General features: G+C 36.1%; 1 protein-coding gene across 1 annotated transcript; it reads right to left on the reverse strand.

Annotated features, from left to right (window-relative positions):
- Nucleotides 1-1,461: 1,461 nt before the first annotated feature.
- LOC121427765 (nucleoporin Nup43-like) lies at nt 1,462-15,895 on the reverse strand. Its single transcript, XM_041624316.1, has 8 exons — nt 15,729-15,895; nt 10,379-10,561; nt 9,109-9,186; nt 6,636-6,798; nt 5,692-5,827; nt 4,389-4,540; nt 3,680-3,817; nt 1,462-2,493 (listed from the first exon to the last, which is right to left on the reverse strand). Exons 1-8 carry the CDS (start codon nt 15,843-15,845, stop codon nt 2,252-2,254), a joined length of 1,209 nt encoding a protein of 402 aa, XP_041480250.1. The 5' UTR covers nt 15,846-15,895; the 3' UTR covers nt 1,462-2,251.
- Nucleotides 15,896-19,330: the final 3,435 nt, after the last annotated feature.

Genomic DNA, 19,330 nt, shown 5'->3' on the forward strand with positions numbered 1-19,330 from the left:
TAATCAGTTGTTATTCCAATATCTTTGGTTCTTGAGGAAGCAAAATTAATAAACTTAATTTCATATAATACAAAAGAACAAGTGGGGTGGGATATATGACATTATCAGTTTACTCATTGAATATTCCTTAAGACGTGCCTAGAACTGTTTCACCGGAATAATGATAATCTTTAAAATGCCATAAACTTTGTTATTCCTTGTCCGATTTTGATCTTATTTTCAGTGTTTTTTGTCTGATTTTCAAATCATATCATTTTCAGCCCGGAGCATCCCTTCAAGGTGGCATACTGGCATACTTGTAATTCGCCTTTCCATCGAGTCTCGTTGGCAGGATGGATTATATTAACAAGGTGTACAAGCAGTAAGCCTACTTCTCACATACTCGTAGACAAACACCTCATGGGCTAAACCTATTTGGTGTATGGTTGGAACTATCCCTTATCGACCACCTAATCTTCTAAGCATCGTATCTGCGAAAATATTCATCAATTTTACCCAGTTTTCGTCTCATTTGTGCAGAAAATTAAGCAGATCAGATTCCCATGTTTCGCACGGCGACTCCGATTCAATCCGTGTATATATCGACGAACAACGAATACGACGATTTTACATTTGCTCATTTTTCACCCATCTTTTGAAACCGACCACCCGCGATACACTAAGTTTATATTACGGCCGATTCTTGTCGCGGTGGCGAAGTATTTTTAATCTTCCAAATCAGTTCTATGATGTCAACATGCTAAATGATCATCTCACTACTTCCATTGTGAGCTCCGGCACATGATTCGATGATTGACGACGGATATTTGTTCTAAAGCCGTTTCCTATCGGATTTCTTGGTTTTTCAGCGGGGTTAGGGTCTGGTCAATACAATTTTGATTAATTCTACAAAATTTTACTTTTTGTTGCTTCTTTTTTTCTCGTAAAATCGATTCTTACCGTTTCCATTGACACTGCGCATACTCTCCCGCGCGTATCGTTTGTAATACGCAATAATTTTAACGCGCGCAAGGTGGTCGGTTTCAAAAGAGGTGGTCGATATGTGGTAGTCTCACCACTATCCATTTAGTGTAATGGGACATTTGGTGATTTTAGTCTACATTACACCTGGTCTTATACCACTTACATGTAGTCTAATTCACATTTATTCTGCTATCTAGTTGGTCTCATTGCACATATGTCTGTATCATTCTTCATATACATAGACCAAGAGGATTTGGACTAAGTGGAGGTTAGGTGACATGGGTATACCCTACCTGGAAAAAAATCAGACATAATGGCAAATGGGCTACATAGCGATAAGACCAAATGGAAAGTAGACAAAGAGGGTATAGACCAATTAGAAGTTTTCAGGCAGGGTTCACCTTGGCACACTTTCAATCTTAGATTAACTCTCTTACTGCTTAAGATGCCATATTGAGTTTTATAAAAGCCCAAAGAAACACAGCTTGTTACAAAATACACCTGTACAATGTTTATTATTGAACTAATTATGTCTCAACATAATTAAAAAAAAATTAAAATGCTATTTATATCCTTCAATATTTGGATTTTCTTCAAACCTTCACCAATATTTCTTTTCTTAAAATTTCTACGATAGACTTTTCGTCGGGGTGAACTTCCCCTTTATATAACATGTGCATGCTGGCATACTTTTAATTATTTAAGATTTCTTTGTTGACTTCGTTTACATTTATATCTTTTTATCCAAAGGAACTGTTGATGGGCTAGTGCCATGAGCGTCTCTGGATGGTGTGTGCACTCAATAAGACACCACCATTATTTTCAGCACTCCCCCCCCCCACATATTCTGGAAAAATGTCAGGGTCCCGTCTTACAAAGAGTTACAATTGATCCAATCAATCGCAACTGTATGGAAACCCATCCATACCATAATTTTTTCTCCAGGAAATGTGTGCAATTTCCTTAATACACAAAGAGAATCACAATGAGTCTTCAAGAGAAAAACGAATGTATAAATACACATCAAATTTAGGAAATATTTTGAAAAAAATCTGCATCTTGGATGTTGACGTTGCTGGCCCTCCATAGCTGTAATTGATCAGATCAATCGCAACTCTTCGCAACCTTGTTCTATATCAACATTCTCCTTGCTCCAGAAGATTCAACTCAAGCAAAATTACCTGAAGTATAAAGAATTTGAACACATTTCACTTCGATTTCCTCATTGCATCCATGATGTCATTCATCTTCAAGTCCAAAAACTGGCAGTTCATCATGGCATCAAAAACTATAAATAGATGTTCATGTTTGGGATGTAGTACAGGGCTTCACCGTCCGTCCCGCAGATCAACTGCGGGCCCTCTACGTCTAGGGAGTTGACAGGATTGCAGTTTCCTGGTAGAACGTGATTGATCTCCAACTGGTTGCTTGTCGTCTCGCTGCTCAGCCACGGACTGGACGTCTCGCTGTCCACAGGGGGCGCTGTCCTTGTTGATCCCCGAAGGAGAAGGTTGCTGGAAGGGTTTGGTCCTGGGGTATAGAAAAAGGAAAGGAGGTACGATAGTAAATTACTTCAAAAAGATACTCTTTTGCCAAAACAAAACCCAACTGAGAAGTGAGAGTTAGGACTAGAAACTATCATGTGAATATGAAGTAAAATTTGATGATAGGTACAAAAGAAATAGTAAATAAAAATAATTGGCTTTACACCACTGATGTTTACAAAATAATACTAGACTGGCAGTCTGGCATCAAATTACATCTTTAAAGCTTCTATCAAATTCTCAAAACAATTATATGCACATCCTGCTCAGTATGTAAATAAGGAGACTGATGACATCACCCACTCACCATTTCTTTTTTATTTTATTACCCCAGAGAAATGTTGATTAGAATCAAAAGAGAAAAATAAAAAAGCATAACACTGAAAATTTCATCAAAATCAGATGTAAAGTGATAAAGTTAAGAGATTTTAAAGTTAGGTGCTTCATTAGCTTATTTCAGTTCTTATGCGGAGAGGCATGACTACAGTAGGATTCAGGGAATGATTACTTGCCGGTGATAAAATCCTTCATGAAATGATGCCCACAGCCCCATCTCACAAAGAGTTACAATTGATCCAACCAATTTCAACTGCATGGAAATCCATGCATACCCTATTTTTTTGAACGAGAAATTTGCCTAAACTCCTTAGTAAAAAAAAGAGAATCACACTGAATCTTCACGAGAACAATGACTGTATGAATATACATCATATCTGGAAAATATTTTGAAAAAATTTGAATTCTGGATATTGACATTGCTGGCCATTCACAGCTGTGGTTGATCTGGGCCTCGTCTCACATAGATTGATGATTGATCTGATCAATTGCAACTATGGACGGCCAGCAATGTCAACATCCATTACACATGTTTGTTCAAAATATTTTCTAGCTGTGCTGTATATTCACATATTCATTAATTTTCTTGAAAATTCACTGTGCTTCACTTTGCATACAAAGGACAGTGTGCAACTTTTTCAAAGAAAAAAATATGACACTGATGAGTTTCCACAGTTACTTAAGATTGATCAGATCAATTGTAACTCTTTGTAAGATGGGGCCCTGATCAAATGCAACTCTTTGTAAGACAGGGCCCTAATTTTGGGGTACAGCACATTGCATCCTTCAGTAGAGTTTAAAAACACTTATCCCTGGTTGCCTAATCAAGATTTTACCTGTAGGAGTGTTGATGTTGCGGAAGGCAGAACCAGTTGAACTATGACCTTTGGTGGCGTCCCAATGGAGGACCGTTCCATCGTCAGAGCAGGTAAACAGGTTGTTTGGGTTAGTAGGGTGAAACTTCACATCCCAAACTGACAAGAAATAACACAGCATCATTGTCATCAATAATTATTTTAATGATATTCTGCTTTTTTAAATAGCGTGGGATACATATCTAAATGCTTAACATATATTACTCTGGTTATGTACACATATCTCCCCTTCATACAAAGAACTAACACTCAGTTCTAAGGTGTTTGCTTATTCAAAAACATGAACAATAATTAGTTTTCAAACACCTCTATTTGATAAACAGCCAGTTCTAATCAGATTTGATGCAAAAAAATGCTTAGAAAACTATTACTTTTTTCAGATGATAGGCTACTTAGTACTCGTGCATTTATATGAGCATTACATTGTTACTTGTAATACCAATTGCCTTATTAAACACTTATACACAAATCTAATAGATAAAATATATCGCAGTTCATTGCAGCGTAAAACACCTGCCATAACAAGGTTCATTATTATCTTACTGAGCTTCAGTAATCCAGCCAATTTTGCAGAATAAAGATGAAAAGAGGAAATTATGAGGTTGGTTCTTCACATCAAAGCTGAAACAAGAAAATTATGGTAATGAAAACTGGGATATCATTATCATACCATGACTCTGGTGAACTTCAAAGAGTGTGACTGGTAATTGTTCCTTTCTCATGTCCCAGATGTTGAGAATGCCATTCTGACCACCTGTGGCTACAAGATGAGGCTGGGTTGGGTGCCGGTCTATGCAGTGAAGCGGGACCTTCTCTCCAGATCTGAATACAAAAGTAGTTCATAATCCAGTTCACTATTCTGTGTCATGTTCAGTGATTATGTTGAAACAAGGGTAATCTGCATTTCATTACCGCACAAGCATCACAAGAAATTTGTCTAACTTACTAAACAGTTTTATGAATAATGACACTCTGGGGGCATCAATAGCCTAAAAGAAAATCAGAGTACACAACTGGGGCCGGTTGCAGGAAGATCTTGCAATCAATCGCAACTCTAAAAATCATACGCAACATGATTTCCAACCAATCAATAGCGTGCATTTGGGACTTGCAATTGATTTTCGACTTGCGTTTAAACGCAACTCTTTCTGCAACGGACCCCTGGTCTGCAAGTGCGGAATCAAATTTGACATAAATAACAGGCAATACCAGGGGCCCGTCTTACAAAAAGTTGCGATTGATGCGATCAATCGCAACTATGGAAAGCCAGCAAAGTCAACTTATAAAATGCATGTTTGTTCAAAAAATGTGTAGATATGAATGTATATCCATAAATTCATTGATTTCCTGACAATTTGGTTTGTTCTGCTTTGTTTACAAAGGACATACTGCAAATTTCCTGAAGAAAGAAATATGACACTGATGGATTTCCATAGAGTTATGTCTGATTGGATCAATCGAAAGACGGGTCATGTCTGTGCCAAAAAGTCACAGTGAATCTAGTCTCCTGGTTCAGACTGTTTTATGCTATTTGGAGCGTTGTGACCCAGTTGATTAGTCTCCGGACTTTGAAACAGAGGGTCGTGGGTTCAAATCCCAGCCATGGCGTAGTTTCCTTCAGCAAGAAATTCATCCACATTGTGCTGCACTCAACCCAGGTGAGGTGAATGGGTACCTGGCAGGAATTTATTCCTTGAAATGCCCCAGCGCTGTAAAAGGCTGCGGGGCTAAAGCCAGGGTAATAATATCCAAGTCCTTTGGATGCGCATAGAGACGTTATTTATAATGTGTTATGCGCTATACAAGAACTGTCTATTATTATGCTATTTTCAAAACCAAGGGAATGTGCCTCCAGACTAGCGTAAAATGATGTACCCTTTGTCTTGAAAAATGATATTTTGTGAAAATGGAAGAGAGTAAATGCTTCCTGAATGGATAAATGAAAATATGGCCAAGGGAGATGGGTTACTTACACTATGAAGAACCTTGTTGGCTGTGAGCCCGGCTGCCGTAAGTCCCATATCTTGAGCTGTCCGGCTGAGTTCACTGTTATGACTTCGTGCTGTTTCAGGTGTGTCAATGCGTTGATGCTGCAGCTGTCAGCTTCATCTACGTATGGTGAGAAAAAGTGTGCAGGGACCATTTCATGAAGCTGTACATGTACGTAAGAACCGCTTCATGCAAAACTGGTGATGTGACCAAGATATGTGAAATCTCCCCTTACAACTTCCACATTACCCAAATACATATTTCAATTAAATTTTTCTCGTTTATCGCAAAATTAGATGTTCTTTCTTATGAGAGGACAAATAATAGAGGTATCACATCATTACATCATGGTTGAATTGTTTGTCACATTGTTAGAATGGTCAGAGAGAGAGAGATGTTTTGAGGATAATTTCATTGTCCAAAGGGGAGAGTTGTACAAGTACGACATCATAGATCTTGTTCGCATGGCCAATAGGAGGATCTCCATAGCATTTATATTGAACTCGACTTTCAAGTGCTCATAAATTTCTTATTGACAACTTCCACTGATCATATTCTTTGATTTTTCTGCTTTCAAACAAGCTAATTTGCTCCAGGGTTTTCATTCTTCTTTAAAAAGAAACTTTCTTATTGTTTGTCTGATATTGTTCGAATTTTCATCTATCTTCCTGTCCGACCTATTGTTCAGAGGAGGAAGGGGGTGAACTATTGTGTCATCCCCCTCACTTCATTGGCAGGACATCATCTATTCACCCCTGTGTTCTTGGCTGCTTTATTCCTCCAAGAAACAACTTCTTCAATTTTTTTTCCTGGACAAAATACCTTTATTTTTTGGTTAAAAACCTTTTTGGGGGTTTTTTTGTCAATTTTTTCCTCGGAAAAATGTGCCCCCCCCCCCTCGAAAAATCCTGGATCTGCCCCTGCTCACCGATGGTTCTTATCGGTTGTCTGTGCTCCAGCCGCAGGACGTTAATCCTCCCGTCCTCTCCGCAGGTGGAGATATCCGTTCCATTGACGGCTACGCAGGTACAGGAACAGGTGTCGGCAGGGTGGTGATGAATACCGGACCACTTCTGAGAGGGCGCAAAGTCCTGAAGAAGGTAGAAGGGGTAGATTTGTTATCATTATATTACCTTACATTTTCTTTAATAGGTGGGGAAAATGGTTGGGGTAGGGGTTCATGATTTCAGATTTACTCAACTTAAAGTAGAAATACATGTACTATTGAGGAAGTAAATATATAAATTGATGAACAAACTAGCAAAAAAAATTGTTCCAACATAAAACTGACAACTTAAACAGCAAGGGACATATTGTGAGCTTCTTTGTTGGTATAAAAGTGTCGATATTCCGAATAGTCAGACCTTACTAATGAAATCAAATTATCAATCTTCCAGGTATGATTTGAAGCGAAATTGCCCCTAATGAGGAAAGCTTACAAAGAAAGTAAGTGATGTACATATTTCCATAATTTTGGACCTCAAATATGATTCTTCTGGCATGTATAATAATAATTGCACACATTTAAATGTGTGTCAGGGTTGGCGATTTTTTTTTTTTTTTTTTTTAAAAATCAGATTTTTTTTATTTAAATCAGATTTTTTTTATTTTCTTTATTCTTTTAAAGTTCCTTTGAAAAAAAATGTAATATTCCCCCCCTTACTCTTACAATGACATCAATATTGATATAATACATTTCACCCCTAATAGTGTTCTTAACCACATATTTTGTAATTAAAATCCAGTAAAAATGGACAATTAAAAATAAATTTGAGGAATCATGTATCTGAACTTAATTCTATCATACATAGGCCTATGAAGGAATATTCCATAGGGAATTCCCAGTGAGTAGAGAAAATTCCCCTCTGGGATTTTTCATTCAAATATTTAAAAAATCCAAGAGAAAAAATCCCTTATCAAAACTGCCAACAAACCCTTTGCCAATTACTAGTATTCATGTATATTGTAAGAGAAATAATTCAAATCAATGTTTTTTTTTCAATTAGTCACAGCTTTACAATAGTCAAAGAGAGACTACAACTGTATATGTTTAGGATCTTTTTAGTTTGATAAAAAGCTCTTCTCTTGCTACAGATATAGATGCAAAACTCTCAGTTTTGGAGAACAATATATGAGATAGCTTAGTCAAAGGGTGACTATACTACATTATGTTACTGTGATTTTTTTACATTAATCTACAATTTTTATTCCCATATTCTCTACAAAAAAATCTGTTTGATCCATGAAGTATGAAAAAAAATCTACTTACTTTTAACTTAAAGGATAAAAACTGCAAAACTGCTTAAATTACAACATATGTATTACAAAAAAAAAGTATTTTATTTTAAATGAGACACAGCTTACAACTGCCAATGATTGTAACTGAAGTACTTGCATCTTAACATTTAAATGCAGTATTAAATGTTTATTCTGAGTTTTGCAAATTGTTATTGTTATAGAGCTCTTTCCATTATTACATGCAGATACAAAACTTCCATTATTTGTAGCACTGAACATAAAATGGGCTGCAGTGACTTAAAAGGTTTATAAGAGAAAGCTTTTCTCAACAGTCAAATTATGACTGTACTACATTATGTTAATGTGATTTTTATAATTATGTTATTTAAAGCATCAAATGTATGATAAATGTAACAATACAAAATAAGAGGCATGTTAAATATGTTGATTACATGCAGGTATCATTTTTTATTTTACATGACAGAAGTAGTTATGTGTAGGTGAAGGATCAAAACTGGAAAACTGCCAACAAACCTTTTCTCATTGACTTTTATATATTATATATTTTTTTTTACAAACTGCTCTCTGAAAAGTCTTTGGATTATGTGAAAACTTTATGTTAAGAAATTGACTAATAATAACTGACAAAGAATGTTAAATTTCAGAAGAAAAACTCGACATAATTTACAAAAAATGAGTACCTATTGACAACATACATCTGTAGTTTTTAAGGAATTACCTGATTTTATTAATTTGATTTTAATTTGTTTTAAGTAGATATGAAGACTTTGTTGATCTTTTGTTGATATAAAGTTAATTCAAAGTTTTTCAGTTGACTTGAAGAATTAAAACTGCATTGAACAAATACTTTGTCCATGATTTGTACATTTTTCAATGGAAGTGATTTAAATCAATGATTTTTTTTAAAAATCATGGTGATTTAAATCGCGATTTAAATCACGATTTAAATCAACGTGATTTAAATCCGCCCACCCTGATGTGTGTGTTTTCTTATAATGTTCAATAAAGTTCAATGGTAATTTGAACCAAGATTACACCATGTTGGATTAAACCAAAGACAACATAGATAACATTGGTGTCTCCAGGTCCAACTTGTGGCAATTTACCAAGAGTAGACACTGTATTTCCATGGCTAGACTTACCCCTTTAGCTTTGTTGCATCTGAATGCTTGAACACTTCCGCATGATGAAGAAGCTAAGAAAACATCCTGGTTGACAAACTACAGGGAAGGAAATAGAATATACAAGAATGCTATTTAATTGCATATTTACCCTGAATGGGCCCGAGAATAATATATGCTAAAAGATTGATAAAGTGTACAAGTGAATGAGTGTAGTAGAAATGAGTATGAAAACATCAAGATGTCTGAATTCCTCTTTTGGAAAATAAAATAATAGAAAAATTTAAAACAACTTTGGGAGTGGTTAAAAAGAATTTCAGTATATGTAAAAATGGATCAATGTTCTTGGAAGATCATCGAGTCTAACATTTTAAAATAGAGGGGAAAATTGATTAAGTGTAAAGAAAAGAGAAGTACGGTAATACCATTGATTGCAAAGCATGGGCCTCCAAGAGCCTTTAAAATTTATCAAAATGCAGCATATATCACAGTTATTTAGTGCTTACTTATGATTACATAGCAAACCAATCAAATATGAATAAACATAGAAATTCATTCATGACCCAAGATTAGATTATCAAATTTTATCAAAATTTTGGTATGTGATCTATTGTTCTGGTAACCCTGCCTACATGGTCTTGCACAAGCACAAATCTCTTGGAGAATTTCACGTTTGAGGAGAAAATGACATATATCATGCATCATAATCTGATTTGAAAAAAAATAAATTCAACTGAGTGGAATACAGTCTTACAGATGGTCAACTGTTATTACCAACTTAATTGGTATTAAGTTGGTAGAGAGCATTGTTGGCTCAGTCGATAACGCGTCTGCCTGTCAAAGCAAAGATCGTGGGTTCGAGTCCACCCAGGGCGGATGACTGAAGCCAGTGTGTTGTATGTAAACGTCTCTCCTATGTTTCATACATGTAGATGCAGGCTATATGTTACAATCGAAAACACTCCGTCCCTTGGATAGGATGTTAAATGGAGGCCCCGTGTAAAGGAGAGTCACCACCTTTGCACATTAAGAACCCACTGCACTATTCATGTAAGAGTAGGGGGAAACCCCGGTGTAGTGGTCCACCTGCACTCCCCCCAATCAGTGATATCGGGAGGAGAAACACCTGCGGGTCACAGTGATTTACATGTAGTTCACTTTTCGCCTCCCAGGCACAGGTGACGCCAAACAAATAATAATTCAACTTTTTCTTTTTAATTGAAGCAATATTAAATATTAGATAAATCTAAAACAAAATTGGAATGAATCAGTCAATTATAAAAAATTATACCTGTATATCTGTGACATCCCCATCATGTTTCATCTGACAGAGCAATACAGGCTCCTGTTCTTCGTCTCCTGCCTGGCCTTCCAAGGCTGGGGTCTTCTGCTGCGGATAGTCCTGTTGCCAAGCTCCTGCAGCTCCTGCCTTGTTCTGGACACCTGGAACCTTCCAAAGTGAGATCTTATTCTCCTGCAGATTTTTTTTTCAAGATAAAAGTGAAAGAATTATTTTTAAAGTTCACACAATAGACAAGATTGCATGGCATGGCCATAGGAGACCTAAGATTATTTCTGACGATTTGAAACCAATCATCCAACATCAAAGGTTATATTTATTATATTATGATAGAATAAAAAAAATAACAGCTCAGCGTCTGTTCCCTCCTGTTCAAATTTGCACACAAAATGGCAGACCGGTCCTGATGGGCGCATACGCGAATTCTAGCTGAAGTTAGCGATGAAAAGATCTGCCCGCCACAGCTCATTCGTTTGTTAACATGATTTTAGTCGCCAACTTCAGTCCATATCAAAAACTTGGATTCGCCATAATTTGAATATGGACTGAAGTTCATAAATTCATATCGACTGAAATCATGCGAACGGGTGAGCTGCCGTGAAGATAAAAAAAAACCTTTTTTATTTAAAAAAAAACGGCAAAGAGAAGTCAACAAACGATCCAAATTGTTCGGTAAGTGTCATAGCACAATTTGAAATCTTGGGTATTAGGTAATGATACATTAATTTGTAAAAAAATGGAATGAAAAATTTGCGTGCACCAGGTGCATATGAATCCTTCGCACTCGAGATGAATTGAAGCCATGGGTGGTGTGGACAAACATCAAATGAAGGATTGAGCCGAGGTGGGTGTATTTCTGCATGATTTCCTATCTTTTTTTTTGAGGTATTATTGTGGAACCCCTTCCTTGTGAAAAATCCAATTGTAAAGTCCAACTCAAACTTAATTCTGCAAAGCTTAAAGGACAAGTCCAACTCAACAAAAACTTGATTTGAATTAAAAGAGAAAAATTCAACAAACATAACACTGAAAATTTCATTAAAATCGGATGTAAAATAAGAAAGTTATGGCATTTTAAAGTTTCGCTATATTTCACAAAACAGTTATATGCACATCTCGGTCAATATGCAAATGAGGAACTGATGACATCACTCACTATTTCTTTTGTATTTTATTATATGAAATATTTTTATTTTCTCGTCATTGTCATGTGAAATGGAGTTTCATTCCTCCCTGAACATGAGGAATTCCATTATTTTAACATTTTGTGCTTTAGGCAAGGAGGTCCTAATCATCAAATTTGTACAAATTGAAATATTGTGTAATTCAAACAATAATTAAAAAACAAAAGAAATAGTGAGTGACATCATCAATTCTCTCATTTGGGTGTAACTGGCTCGTTCATATAATTATAACTATCTTGTTAAAAATAAGCGAAACTTTGAAATGTCATAACTTTCTTATTTTACCATGTTTACATCCGATTATGATGAAATTTTCAGCGTTATGCTTGTCTGATTTTTCTCTCTTGATTCAAATCAACATTTCTCTGAGGTGGACTTGAACTTTAAGTTAAAGTGCCCAAAATAAACAGGCCAAAGCCATGGCAACCTCAAAAATTGTCTTTTCCTGCTTTTATTCACTTTTAATCATGCTTTTTTTTAATCATGCCTACAAATTATGAAAGTTAATCATGTCATGGTATTGGAGGTTTGTAATTTCTCCAGTAATCAGAGTACATATGAATGACTGGCCTTATCGTCATCCAAGTCACTGGGGACAAACTTGAGACACACCTCAAATATCGGCAATCTTTCAATAGAATCCACGGTTGGAAGATTTTCAAAAGAAATCTATTGTTCGCGATGCGAAACGGTGCGAAGCTTCTCACTGAGCGGGGACTTCCTTCCACCACACGTTTTCCCATTGACACAATAACAACTGACTCGGACACTTTTTCAAACGACAAAAATAGTCTCTTTCTTTTCACTCCTGTGGCGGTATATTCTTCCAAGTTGATGAAACAATGATCAAAACACTAAATAAGACAAATTTAATAACACTAAAAACACTATTTAACTGTCTAAATACTCCTCGTGATCCGAGTCCCCTTCCCGTGTTGAGTTCGTCTAATTTCCCATAGGAGGGGACTTGGATAACGAGGAGTACTATTAGTCGTTATCCAAGTCCCCTCCTATGGAAATAGGACGAACTCAACACGGGAAGGGGACTCCGATCACGAGGAGTATTTAGACAGTTAAATAGTGTTTTTAATGTGATTTTCATTGATTTTAATGATTCTTATTATCGAAAATATTCATTAATCATGTCTATTAAACTGTCTAAAAGTGGCAGAGTGGTTTTGAAGAGGAGGGAAATGAGGGGTAGATGAATATCAACGGGTTAATTGCCGTTTTGTATTTTTAGGAGAGGGGACTTGGATCACGAGTAATAGTACTCCTCGTTATCCAAGTCCCCTCCTATGGGAAATTGGACGAACTTAACACGGGAAGGGGACTTGGATCACGAGGAGTATTTAGACAGTTAAATAGTGTTTTTAATGTGATTTTCATTGATTTTAATGATTCTTATTATCAAAAATATTCATTAATCATGTCTATTAAACTGTCTAAAAGTGGCAGAGTGGTTTTGAAGAGGAGGGAAATGAGGGGTAGATGAATATCAACGGGTTAATTGCCGTTTTGTATTTTTAGGAGAGGGGACTTGGATCACGAGGAGTAGTATATACTGTTTTAATTCAATTCTATTGATCTTAATAATTCATCATCGAAAATAGGAAACAAGTGACACAGTGGTTTAATTCGGATGAAGGGGGACTTGAATCACGAGGAGTAATTATAGACCGACATTCTAATTACGTACCTTACGAAATAAAGCAATGGAGACAGTTAAGAGAGAGATATGCATTTTGATTTATTTAGTAAAAATGTGATAGACGAAATAAAGCATAATCATGACAAACATAATGAGATTTATTCATAGTATAATTAAAAAGTACGACGAAATAAAGCCTATATATACTGAAAAGAAGTAGGTGGTCGCATTTCATAAGTTGGGTATGCAAAAAGGGTGGCGTATGAACAATTTTCCACACGGTGCCATGGATAAATTGTTGCTACATCACAGCATCTTAACCAAATTTTTTGAGTAATATCTCATTTTGAAGCTAGAACTATAGGCTAAATATATTACTATGAATTAGATCAATACAATATCAGGAACAAAAACTATAGCACATTAAAGTTTGAAGTAACAGGGGTGGCGGAGCCGGTGGATGCGGTAAATGATAAAATATTAATTAAACCTAATTAACAACTTACTATAATATGTAATATGACTGATATCCTCATATTTCTGGGCATTTTAAAGCAGGGAACAACTAAATGTCATAAAAAATTGAAAATTTTGAAAATATGCAGCAATGGAATACATGTGTATGTCAGCTCTGATCTGCAACCTTATCAATTAGTAAACCGGAGAGATTTGGTTAATTATCTAATTTGTAATCTTAATTTTTAGTACAAATTTTGTGTATCATTGCAACAAACATTTCTACCCATGATGTTGTCATTTTGCCAAGCATACAAATACAGTGACAGGTATTTTGGGGGCAGAAATGTGAAATTAAATACTGTTAATTAATTAGTATAATTAACATGCATAAAATAATAGATAATTATTCTATTTTTGGTACAGATTTAATCATTGATGTTTCAAGATTATAACTGCAAAATACTAGGGTGATCCAATGTTGCATTAACTTTTGACACCATTTTATGTGCAGCTGGTCCAATTTGAGAAAAACGCATTTCAAAATTCACATTTACATTGACATCTATGTAATAATTAGCTGTTAATTAGTCATTTTAAGGAAAAATAACGGTATTCAAAACTTAAAACTTTTTCATTATGTAGAGAATGGTAATAGCTATAACATATCAAATAATAACATTTTTGACCATTTTTACCCTGTTCGCGAAATTGGACCACCTTATGACATGCGACCATATGCAATTTTGATTTATTTAGTAAATTAGGGATAAACGAAATAAAGCAATGTCTGCAGAAGAGGGATACTCGGGGCCGATTTATTTAGTAAAAATGTAAACGAAATAAAGCAAATTTCATAGTGTGGGAAACATAAGAAGATGAATTTACTCTTGATTTATGTATATGAAAAGTACTAATTTACGAAATAAAGCAATGGAGATTGAAAAGATGATTCAATCCTGATTTATTTAGTAAATTAGGAATCAACGAAATAAAGCAATTGAGACTGTTCGAGGGATATACTCGGGGCCGATTTATTTAGTAAAAATGTAAACGAAATAAAGCAAATTTCATAGTGTGGGAAACATAAGATGAATATACTCTTGATTTATGTATATGAAAAGTACTATTTTACGAAATAAAGCAATGGAGATTGAAAAGATGATTCAATCCTGATTTTTTTAGTAAATTAGGAATCAACGAAATAAAGCAATTGAGACTGTTCGAGGGATATACTCGGGGCCGATTTATTTAGTAAAAATGTAAACGAAATAAAGCAAATTTCATAGTGTAGGAAACATAAGATGAATATAATCTTGATTTATGTATATGAAAAGCACTAATTTACGAAATAAAGCAATGGAGATTGAAAAGATGATTCAATCCTGATTTATTTAGTAAATTAGGAATCAACGAAATAAAGCAATTGAGACTGTTCGAGGGATATACTTGGGGCCGATTTATTTAGTAAAAATGAAAACGAAATAAAGCAAATTTCATAGTGTGGGAAACATAAAAAGATGAATATAAACATGATTTATATGAAAAGTATAATTTACCAACTAAAGCAATAGAGATTGAAAAGAAGTATATAGATGCAATTCGATCTGATTTATAACGCCAATAAAGTGAAGATAGACCAAAGATTGTAAAGCGCGCGTACGCGGCGCGGGCGCTCTACAAATAAGTTTGGTGGAGACTGAAAAGAGACAAGTCACATACAACTACGAAGGAGGATGGTAGAAACAGGTAGGACATGTTTTACGTTGTGAAAAATTGTCCGTGGATCCGAGTCACCGGGGACTTGGATCACGATGATGCCGAATGACTTAACAGTTTATTGCCAAAAGTTAACTTGCAAATTAGGCCCTATTTATTCTTCCTTCGCAAGACGGGCGCTCCCGATCGAAAGCGGTCTTGCGTGCACACGCAACGGAAAGAACCATCTCAACCGTACACACTAAGTTACAGCTCAATTGAATTTCACAACTAAGTTTTCGTGATCTTCGTCAAGGAGCTATAATAAGACGGTATAAGACACGTTACGTACCTCATCATCCCAACTTCCGGTTAAAAATGTATCAGAGAATTGAATTCCTTTGAATGAAGAAGGCTGCCATCTGACTTTTCCAACTTTCTGCGAAACAAACTTGACAAAAATATCCATTTTATTTCACTTTAGTCTCCACATCAAATTTTAATTTTCCGCTACCGCTGTAATTGTGTGAACGTAGATGGCGCGGGGCAAGAAAAGAAGGAGGGTTCGGGAGGAAGGAATGGGGGAAAGAATTACCTTCAGAGTAAAAAAATGATCAAGTCAGAATTAAGATCGATTAACCCATGTACCATTACCATAATCCTGCAATCATTGTCTCCGTTACAAGGCGTATAGGTCTAGATACCCAGGGATACCCGCCACAAACAGGGCCGTAGCCAGAAGCATTTTGTTGGGGGGGGGTGTACTCCGCTCAGCTAAAATTTGCCAACTAAATTTGGTGTGACAGCGCCAACGTGAGCACAGGGAGAGTCTGATGGGGGATGTGCCCCCCCCCCCACAATAATCACATGTAAACAGATTTTGAATTTTTAGAATTCAGTGAATTAGTGGCATTTGGTGAATACTTTAAGGTTAATTATTCAAAGATATACAAAGATATTTGTACTGTAAAAATAAACATTTGGATCACAAAAAGAAAGGCTAGTGTGCCATAGTTGCTAACTCTCAGTATAATGATTTACCCTAATGTGGCTACCGTGGGTCACTGGCAAATTTTTTTAGTCACTCGGATAGAGACATTTTAAGGACTGTGCAATTAAACGGATATGTAATGTACCTCACTGAGCAAATGATGCGAGCGCGAAGCGCGAGCTGAAAATTTTTGATATTCAGACCTAAAAAGGGACATAATAGCAATTCTTAAAAAATAAAAATACTTATCTGTCTCGCTAAACAAACAAAGCAAGTGCGAAGTGCGAGATGAAATTTTTGTATTTATTGACCCCAAACAGAGAAAGTTTAAAGACTATCTTTAGGAATCAAATAAAAGAATACTAATCTCACCATACTCATCTAATTTGAGTGCCGAGCGCTTACTGATTTTGTCAGAAAACATAAAACACTTTTTGTAGTCATTGTAATCACGATTAAAATACGCATCTGACTAACCAAATATTGCGAGCGCGAAGTGCGAGCTGAAAATTTAGGTAATTCAGACCTGAAGAGAAGCATTTTAAGTCTTGGAGGAATTTACGAAGACCTTATCTATTTCGCCAAGTGCGAGCTGAAAATTATGTATATATCGACCCTAAACAGGGACATTTTAAGGACTATTTCTCTTTTTTTTTAGAATCCATTAAGAGTATACATATCTCACCATAGTCATCTAATGAATGCGAGTGCTAAGCGATTGCTGATTTTGTTAGAATCACAGTATCAGTTTCTTGTAGTCATAGTATCCAAATGGTATCCAAGTCCTTTGGAAGTGCATTGAGACATTATTCATAATTGTGATATGCACTATACAAGTACTGTTTATAATTATTATTATTATTATTAGTTATCATGATTATCATCGTATCTCACTAGCGCAAAGTGCGAGCTGAAGAAATAAGAAATTCAGATCTGAAGAGGGGCATTCTTAGGCTTGTTTGCGGGAATTTACTAAGACTATACGTTTTTTCACTAATCAAATGATGCAAGCGCGAAGCGCGAGCTGAAAATTTTTGATACTTAGATTAGAAAAAAAGACATTTTAAGGACTGATTTTAGGAATTCATGAAGTTATAGGGTTAGGGTCAAATTATGAAAAAAAATCATGTAATATAACATAACATAATATAACATTATAATGTACAATAATTTCTTCTTTCCCACTACGTTTCTTTCTTCTCCCTCTTTTTCTCCGTTTTTTATTTTATTTTTTTTTGGGGGGGGGGGGCCAGCCGATGGGGGAGAGAAGTAGACAAGTCTACAAGTTGTAGACTTGTCTTCATGAATTTGCCAACTGCAGAGTTACTAGATTTTTAAGTCTTGTGTTCGGTTCTTTTCAGATCTGAAACGGGGCAGCATTTGTTCATCACTTTGCTGACTGGTAGTTTGCAAAGTGTTCTGTCACTTTAATAGGCCCCCTTTATAATTTGCCAACTATACTTTGGCTTTGATTATTCAAATGAAACCTTGAAAATTCATCCCATCCCATATTTCTTTACTTAGTCTTGCCTCTAATTTTACAAAACTAATGTGTTCGTTAAATCGTCAATAATTGTGGTATAATTTGCAAATTTACAAGCTTTTTTATAATGGGCGAGGACCGGGGGCTTACTTTGTGTGTTATTATAGCTCCATCTGATTTTGTCCTTTGTATTTGGCTGACTAGTAGGGCTCTAAGCCTGGCTACATGGACTTGGCCCGGGACTTGGATTTGCCAACTGGTTGTCTTTACTCTATAAGTCGTAACCTTCTTCGAAGTTAGTACCCCTATTTTTCTTTCCTTTTTCTTTCTTTCTTTCTTTCTCTCCCCTCTCTCCTTCTTTCTTTTTTCTCTTCCTTTCTTTCCCGCTTTCTTTTTCTCCCCTATCCTTCATTTTGCCGACTGCCATGAATGTTGGGGGGGGGGTTGTCACACCCCCATACCCCCCCCCCCCCTCTAGCTACGGCCCTGGCCACAAAGATGCCACCCGGTCAACTGAGCAACTCCATCCCCCTAACCAGACAACATTCGTCACCGGCCAATGCGAGCTTCATGCTCGCATTGCCTGTTATATGAGGTACGTATCTTGCTCAATAGACTGATAAATGGAGCTTGAAATATTAAGTTTTGAAGTGAATAATAAAAGATTTGTTTAACCACGAGCTTTCATTATTTCGTGTGATTTACACATTGATCATCATTACTACCACCACCACCACATCATCATCATCGTCACTATATGACCACCATTATGTCGTCAACACTGTCCACCACCACCGCCATCATTACACTCATTCTAGTCCCCCGGGGGGGGGGGGGGCACTTACATTCACGAATGGATACCATGCGTGACCATGCATGGGGTCTCGAAAAGCACCCTAAACACGTAATTTCCATATTCTGAAAATGTACCCCTTACCAAGTATTGGCGTGTGAAACCCTAGTATTGGAAACAAAACGATACTCTGGCAAATTTTCTCTGAAAGGAACCCCTAAACAAGTACAGGAATGTTTTATTGTTACGGGTCCTTCGGTCGTCGGCTTTACCTTATTTGGTTTAGTACGACCCCACTTTCTACACCAAATCGGACTCTAAACACAAAGTGTTGGGGCAAATTTAAAGGACATCCTTTATAAAACATTTTAATTTTGTTTTATCATCCCCGCAGATTCGACCCTAAACACGTAGTTTCTCTAGCGAAATTGATACAATTTTTCATTATTTTTGTGTTTTGACACCCTTATCACATTACGTATGTAACGTGCACTATCGTGAAAAAGACATCCTTTTTACGTGTGTTTTTTTTTATCGCGCATGGTATCCACTCGTCAATGTAAGTGGCCCCCCGGGTTATAGTCACCACCGTATCGTCATCATCATTAGTATCAATATCTCGCCATCATCTTTACTACAGCATCTAGTGACGTGATTTTAAGCCACAATTTCTTAGGGAGGCCAGAC

This window comes from Lytechinus variegatus, chromosome 14 (genome assembly GCF_018143015.1).
Source record: "Lytechinus variegatus isolate NC3 chromosome 14, Lvar_3.0, whole genome shotgun sequence".
Lineage (NCBI taxonomy): Eukaryota > Metazoa > Echinodermata > Echinoidea > Temnopleuroida > Toxopneustidae > Lytechinus > Lytechinus variegatus.